Below are 7,497 nucleotides of genomic sequence, written 5' to 3'. Positions count from 1 at the left end.
CTTTCAGAGCCACAATGGCCACTGCACCGTACAACTACTCCTACATTTTCAAATACATCATTATTGGTAAGTGAGCGAGTGCAGTGAGCAAATCTGATGAGCATTTAGAAGCGATGTTCCATTTCCAGAGGGCGGTCCACCTGAAGAGCTTTGTCTGCATGACGGCATTTTTCTTCTGAGATGAATAATCTACTCGTAATTTGACTTTCATTAGAGAAAAGGCCCATGACTGTTAGATCATGCAGATATTCTGTAAAGAATGATCATGGCTACATGTGTTCGCACTTATACTCTAATATCATACAACTGTGTGCTGCTTATCAATCAACTGTTCAACATAAAGTCTTGACTTGTCTTTCCGTTTCAAATTTCTTTTACGGTTCTGTCAGACTCTTTCTGACGTGTTTTTAACACAAGCGTGTTATTCCAGCTTTTTGTTTGCACAGGCAGACATTTTCATGAACTCTTAGACGCCCACAGCTCTGGGTTATTTATCCTCTTCTGTGAAGCAAAGTCTGAAGAATAGTGTATAATGTTTTATTCTTCATCACTCTCTCTCCTGGTGGTGCAACAAAATGTTCCGTTTCGCCAGACTGTCTGCTACGTTTGCTTCACCACGCGCGGACTGCACATTGGTATTGTTCTTACTTTCGTTTCCCTGAATTTGTCCTTGTCTCTCTCTACAGGGGACATGGGGGTAGGGAAGTCATGTTTGCTTCACCAGTTCACAGAAAAGAAATGTAAGAGCAGCGCTGATTTCGTCTCCTTTTCATCACTGTTTGTAAGGCCGCCAGGTTCAACTTGAGTGCCTAAATTGCTTTAGATTGTATTTATTTTTCTACACCAGCGGAAGACGGACGCATAGGAGTCGAGCGTCATCAGTCAGCTGCAGCCTCCCAGTACTATTCACCCCCATTTTGTTTCGTGCTCCTATTTACAAGCCAGATGCTGCTACATCCTACAAACACTGCGCTGATTTAGAGATGCTCTTTACTGTCTCTTTTTTTTTTTTTTTTCCTTTTCAGAGTAAACTTCCTGCTTTCTGGCTGTTCATAATTAAAGTTTTGTTGAGTACTGTTCCCCTCTGGGATCAATAAAGTTTTCTGATTCTGAAAACGGAGCCTAATGGGTAAAAGACTTACGATTAAACGCACCTGATGGCGTGCATGCGCGCAAAAGAATTCAGCTGAATCTTGGCAAATGATGAGCAAAATGTAGCAACAGTAAATCTAATCCGCTCAAAGTGTCCCATTGAACCCGTAACAACCTCCTTTCCTCCGCGCAGTCATGGCAGACTGTCCCCATACAATTGGTGTGGAGTTCGGCACGAGGATAATTGAGGTGAGTGGCCAGAAGATCAAGCTGCAGATTTGGGACACGGCGGGACAAGAGCGCTTCAGGGCCGTTACCCGCTCCTACTACCGCGGCGCCGCGGGGGCGCTCATGGTCTACGACATCACCAGGTAACGGATGCTTCTTGTACTTCAAAGTCTGTCCGTCACTGGCTAGTCACGACTTTACATCAAAGGTTGTGTCCGACCTGCTTTGGGTTATCGTGGATGTGTTTCTTCACTTCCTGCTTGCTGTGTTGGTTCGTCTCTACACATGTAATCTCATAAACTTTGGTTGTATGTAACGCACGTGCCCTTGGGAAGAGTTCTTCTTTCACTCTGAATGGATGTGGTGGTTGTCAGGGGAACAGATGTTGCTTGATCAGGCTGTATTTACAGACGGGAAGCTGCTCGGTTGAAGAGCGTGCACGTTTCTCCGTTGGAGGATCCATCATATAGTTCTATAATTCCCTTCTCTGTGAGCATGTGTTCCTGCTCTCATTATGACTCCAGCCTTTTGATGGAGCAGCTGCAGAGTTTCCTTCTGCCCTCACATTTAGTCCCTACCTGTTGTCACAGTAACCGTTTGTCTCTCTTGTCGTTGTCGTGCAGAAGGAGCACATACAACCACCTCAGCAGCTGGCTGACTGACGCCAGGAACCTCACCAACCCCAACACCGTACGTTTATGCGTCCTGGGCTCACACGATGCGTCTCGTGCCTCTCTCGGAGGTGTCATTTGGATCGCTGAGGACCTTTCTCGTATCGCTGTGTTCCCAGGTCATCATTCTCATCGGCAACAAAGCAGACCTGGAGGCCCAGAGAGACGTAACGTACGAGGAAGCAAAGCAGTTCGCCGAGGAGAACGGTGAGTCGGACACTCGTGGTACAGTCCAACTTTAAAACCTGTCAACTTCACAGTGTCCAAATATTAACACAGTTATTAGAGTTTGTATTTGAAGTCTGTTGGTTTGTGACTTTTTAAATATTTTTTTAATGTATATATATATATCTTACAGGTCTGTTGTTTCTGGAAGCCAGTGCAAAAACGTACGTGTCCGTCGTTTCAGAAGCATCCCTTCTACTTTCTCACTTGCAGCCTTTCTCATGTCTGCGTTTCATCTTCTGTGTCCAGGGGAGAGAACGTCGAGGATGCCTTCTTGGAAGCTGCTAAGAAGATCTATCAGAACATCCAAGATGGCAGCCTGGACCTGAACGCTGCCGAGTCGGGGGTCCAGCACAAACCCTCGGCGCCGCAGGGCGGCCGGCTAACCAGCGAACCCCAGCCCCAAAGAGAAGGCTGCAGCTGCTAATGACCAAGCAAAACCCTCGTCATCCTCTCTTTATGTCTATGTCCGTCTGTCCCCCCCCCCGCCATCCCTCCACTTCTGTACGTCCATCTGTCCCCCCACCCCCCCGCTGCACTGAGAGCAGGGCTGTGGAGGGAAGGAATGGGAGGTGGGTATTGACTTGGGGCCAGACTGAGCTTGGTTGCGTGGACTAGATCTCTCCATCCTCTTCTTCCTCTTCCTCTCTGCTTGCCTGTCTTTGTTTTGCATCTCACCCATCCTCTTTAAATTCAGCATGTTGTCATTGCACAACTCAACTGCCCCCCCCCCCCCCTCTCCACTCTCAACGCACCATTCAACGTAGTTTCGCCGTCTTAGAATCATAGGCATCGCCACGGGTTACTGACACTATATCGACGTAAAGTTCATGGTTTAATGATAAAACTCTTTTTATTTATGTTCTTCAGACCATAGTTACATATGATACGCAAATGTTGCTTTTTCTTTCCCTGGTGTGGCACCAGTGTGTGTGTGGGGGGGGGGGGGGGTGTAACATTTAGATAGCCAGGAATTACCCCCAAATTCCACCAGTGATTCCTCCTCTTCTTCGAAATATCACAAGGAGGAATATTGAGTGTGAAACTTCTGTGTCTGTGTTGAATGGGAGTTTTTTTTTTTTTTTTTTGACAGATGTATTTACCATCTCTCCTCCTCAGTCCAAAACTCCCCAGGGAATATCAGCAGATTGTCTTTGCCAGCATTTTCTTTGTTTGTTGCCTTATTATAGTTAACGTAATTACTCTTAAATCTTTATCGACTTGCTGTTAAACCTCACGTGGGTTTAGAACATCTTATCAGCGGCCTGGTCGGAAGCCCCCATCGATTCAAGACACTCCTTTATCTCAAGTGCTGCTGATCTGTTCATTCGGGAGGGTGTTCCTCTAACCTTGTACTATATAATACTAAGCGGCATGCCCCCCCCACCCCCCCCTCACCCCAGGACACATACTGATCCCCTGAATGGATAGCTGTACATACTGCTTCTTAGCTATTGGTGATGACCTCACTTACACCACTATTCATTTTGCTGACTCTGTACAGTTGATGTTCTAGTGAGTTGCCTCTAATTCATGCTTGGGGGGGGGGGGGGGTTCTGTAACATAGTTTCTATTAATAAATGTAAAGTCATGCCTCTAACCCCCCCGTCTGCACACGACTGAACCCGTCAGGCGGCCGAGGGGAGAGCTGACGAATCGAGACGATGCGCGCGAACGAGTATTTCGTCTGCAAAGTTTGATTCCTTTTATTTCTGTACGGAGTGGAAAATAGGGCACTTTGATGTTTATATTCCTTTTTTCTTTTTCCACCCCATCGTCCCTTCTCCACGTGGGAGGGGCCTGCATTGCTGTCTTAACTTTTGGGGAGTGGGGGGGGATTGGGTTTGTTATTGTGGGGAAGTTGGTGGGACGAGACTTTTTCCTGCCCTCCCTCTTTGCAGTCTGAATGACCACTTCCTGCTTTTGTCTGTCCAAAGTACAAAAGTACATACATGTATAAATTTTTAAAAAGGAGCCGTGCTAACATTTAAATGCATTCTTGTGTGTATATGATTTTAATAATGTTGACATTTTGATTTTAGTGATGAAGATACTACAGACAGGAAAAAATAAATTATGCATAACCTGATTGCTGTCGTTTTTTGATCGTTGGTTTTAAGGCTGGCGCTGAGAAAAGGGTAATGCAGGAAGAAGAAAGAAAAGGCACTGTACTCAGTTACGTATTTCAAGTAGCACAACTGCTTTGTATTTTATTGCAACAAAAATTGCACCGAGGCAAGAAGGGGAAAAACAAAAATATATTTACACAGGAAAGCAAAGTTTGTCTGCGAAACTGGTGACGAGTCTTTGAGACAAAAGGGGCGTAGTGGTATGGTTGTTAAAGGGGAAGGAATAATTCCAGCCAACCAGCGTTAACGGTACCGTTGAAGTGAAGGCAGCTTGCCGTTGACTCGTCGTCCTCAGACGGCACGCGGAGCGAGACGACTACGGAGATACTGGAAATGTCCAAGCGTTGCAAAGGAGCACAAAGGACCATAAAGTAGGCTGTACATGTTAGAGGACAAGTGACACATCTTAACATCTCAGTCCAGTGTGGTATGAATCTGTGTACATTTCCTTTTTGCTGGGGTAGAAAGGCCTCTGGAACAGCATCTAGGGCACAAACCGCAAAATTGTCAACAGGCAAAGGGGCCCTTCCTGACAGCGTGCTTGCTGCGAAGGCTTGAGCTGCTACTGACGGCTTTTTTTTTTGTGACTGGCACGTACAGGAAGTTTATTCAAACGTAAAAATAAAAATCAGGTCCAGTTTAAGGACAACATAAAACAAGATCCGCCGAGTTGCGGATGATGCACCCTGGGTACCTCTCCAGTGCTGCCTGGAGTCAAAGGTTTTTGGTATGGCAATTAAACACAAGTCAGCATACAAAATCGGCACAGTTATCCTCCCCCCCCCCCCCCCCCCCCCCCCCCGGACCACATTTCTGCACTTGTCAAATGTCATGAACAGCTTTTTGTGTTTAAGGCACTATTTGTGCAGTGAAGCATCATGCGCTCTCTTTCCACCTCGTTGCTGTCGTTATTATGGCACACTGTCGCAAATACTGCATCATCATCACATCACAACCTGTTACTGATGACATGTTAAAAAAAGAAAGAAAAAAGCAACGGGAAATATTTGGGTGTGCTGGACAAGAGTCTATAAAAGTTGCGATCTCAGATGACCTACGAACTCTGAACATGAAAACGTGTCTTTTATGTGTTAGGAGGCGTCCCAAAGAAAGATGAGGTTAGGTGTTCGGTTTATGCTCATTGTCATCGGCACCAATGTAAAAATCGAATATGGACAGTGACGGAGATACTTGGGGGGGGGGGGGGGGGGCATTAAGCATTTCAAAAACTGATTGGTGAATTTTCATGCTGAAAAAAAAAAGACCCCCATCCCGTCCTCTCATTTAGGCTAAATACAGTGTCTATTCTGTGGTTAATGCTTTTCAATATTGCGAACCTTTGACCCCCCCCCCCCCTCGATAACCGCAGGCTTAAGTATTTCAGAGTATTTGCTGCTCCTCCTGCAGGCGTAACCACAGATCTCCACCATGAGCCACAGTTAATGTGCATGCCCCCCCCCCCCCCCCCGTGTTCGTTTCATGTGTTGGTAGATTCAGATCCTCTGCCACTACCTCTGCACAATGTCGCTGATCTCTTTGACGGAGGACAGCAGCTTGCTGAAGTCTTGCTGCACGTTGGCGCCCCCTGTGGCGGTGGGGCAGATTTGCAGCTCGCGCAGACTGTTCTCGAGCTTGTTAATGGCCTCGCGGAAAGCAAATTTGTTCCTCATCTGCTGTATCGAGTCGACGTAACTCACGCAGTACTTGGACAGGTTCTTGCCGGCCTCCAGGACGGCGCTGTGGCTGCCCGTCTGCTCGGAGTTACGGCAAATGGCTGCGCGGAGCAGTTCCGCGCCTTCCAGCACCATCTCGCGAGTGACGGCAGAGTTGGGGGTGCGCTCGGCGGCTTGGCGGGGCGCCGTCTTACGGAGGGAGCGCCGGGTGTTCACTAAAGGGATGAAAGCAGCGGGCGAGTTCTGATCGCCCGGGCGAGGCCGAGGGCGAAGGGAGGCCTCCCGAGCTCTGGCTGGAGAGGGAGGCGCTCACTGAAGGAGAGGAGGCGGAGGTTTTTAACGGTTGAGGTTTGGAGGTGGAGCTCGGGGGCAGCTTCTTGGCGCCCTCGCGGGCATGGTCGCCGGCAACGGTCGCGTGATGGGGCTCCGAGACAGAAGACAGGCCCTTACTTTTACTGTCCGTGGCGGATGAGGGGGAAGGGGGCTCTTGAGTGGGGCTGCGTGAAACTTTGCCCGTCTTGGCATTGGTGGGTGGCGGCGGGGGGGCTGGCTTGGGTTTCTGTAACTTTGACCTTTCCCTGACGGATGAGGAGTCTTTGTTGTGCTTCTGTCTGCGGGCCCGGCACTCTTCTCCAGCTGCTCCTAGAGCAGGAAACACGTTGGGCTTGAGCAGCTCGGCGTGTAGAGCGCTGGTCTTAGAGTTCTCCAGCCCCGGCAGCCCTGGTCTTCGCACTACCTTAGGTGTCGACGCTTGGGGACTGGAACCGGGACTTGGGTCCGCGTCTTTGCCTAAGAAGGCGGAGGAAGCGTCCGATGAGGTGGTTAAACGTGGCGGGGGGGTTAAGGTGCCCATCCGTGGGGCGTTCTCCCCTTTCTGCTCACTGGTTCTCTTGCGTGGCAGAGCTGGCTTGCCCCCGAAGGTGCCCGAGTCAAAACGCCGCTGGCCGAGGTCTCGCGGTAAAGTCACAGACTTCCATTCGGTGCCGTCCGGGGCAGCCAGCACGGAGGAGGACCAGAGAAAGCGCTTTGAGTTCGACATGGATTCCTCTTCGCTGGGCGGCGTCGTGGCCGTTTTTCCTCCTGGGCCGGGCACTGCCGGAGCTCCCTTCTTCCTCGGAAACAAAGGCCCCGGGTACGGCGGCGCCCCATTGGAGATGCCCCCTGTCCCGTTGTTGTTCGAACCCAGGATCTTTGCAGAGTCGTGGCCGTGCGGAACATCGTTAATTCCCAAAGACGCACCGTTGTTGAGGGCATCGACTTCTCGAGGATCCAGAATCACAGCTCTCCTGTCGGGGTGGATTTCCATCTCCATGAAGGAGGAGCTGCGTTTGGGCGGAGCCGGTGCGTTCTTCTTCTTCTTCTTAATGAGGCTCAGGAAGCTGCTGCCGCGTGTTTTGTCCTTGTCTTTAGGGAGCAAACGGTCATCCTCATTCAGGTTACTGTCCAGAAGGGGGCGATCTTTCCTGGGGAGCATCGGAG

The 7,497-nt window shown here is 49.4% G+C and overlaps 1 protein-coding gene across 1 annotated transcript; it reads left to right on the top strand.

Moving 5' to 3' along the window:
• The first annotated feature begins 7 nt into the window (after positions 1-7).
• On the top strand, positions 8-4,299 carry rab14l (RAB14, member RAS oncogene family, like). Its single transcript, XM_068752577.1, has 7 exons — positions 8-66; positions 687-740; positions 1,286-1,463; positions 1,944-2,010; positions 2,111-2,198; positions 2,350-2,380; positions 2,466-4,299. Exons 1-7 carry the CDS (start codon positions 15-17, stop codon positions 2,641-2,643), a joined length of 648 nt encoding a protein of 215 aa, XP_068608678.1. The 5' UTR covers positions 8-14; the 3' UTR covers positions 2,644-4,299.
• The last annotated feature ends 3,198 nt before the right edge of the window (positions 4,300-7,497 follow it).

This window comes from Brachionichthys hirsutus, chromosome 19 (genome assembly GCF_040956055.1).
Source record: "Brachionichthys hirsutus isolate HB-005 chromosome 19, CSIRO-AGI_Bhir_v1, whole genome shotgun sequence".
In the NCBI taxonomy this organism is placed as follows: domain Eukaryota; kingdom Metazoa; phylum Chordata; class Actinopteri; order Lophiiformes; family Brachionichthyidae; genus Brachionichthys; species Brachionichthys hirsutus.
The sequence above is the reverse complement of the archived record's forward strand: the minus strand, read 5'-3'. Positions and strand labels throughout refer to the sequence as shown.

What these genes read in the sequence shown, in the direction of transcription:
- rab14l (XM_068752577.1), top strand. Translation starts at nt 15, where the DNA reads ATGGCCACTGCACCGTACAACTACTCCTACATTTTCAAATACATCATT. An exon ending in TTTCAAATACATCATTATTG is followed by an intron (nt 67 to 686) that starts GTAAGTGAGCGA and finishes CTCTCTCTACAG; the next exon opens with GGGACATGGGGGTAGGGAAG. An exon ending in CTGGAAGCCAGTGCAAAAAC is followed by an intron (nt 2,381 to 2,465) that starts GTACGTGTCCGT and finishes TTCTGTGTCCAG; the next exon opens with GGGAGAGAACGTCGAGGATG.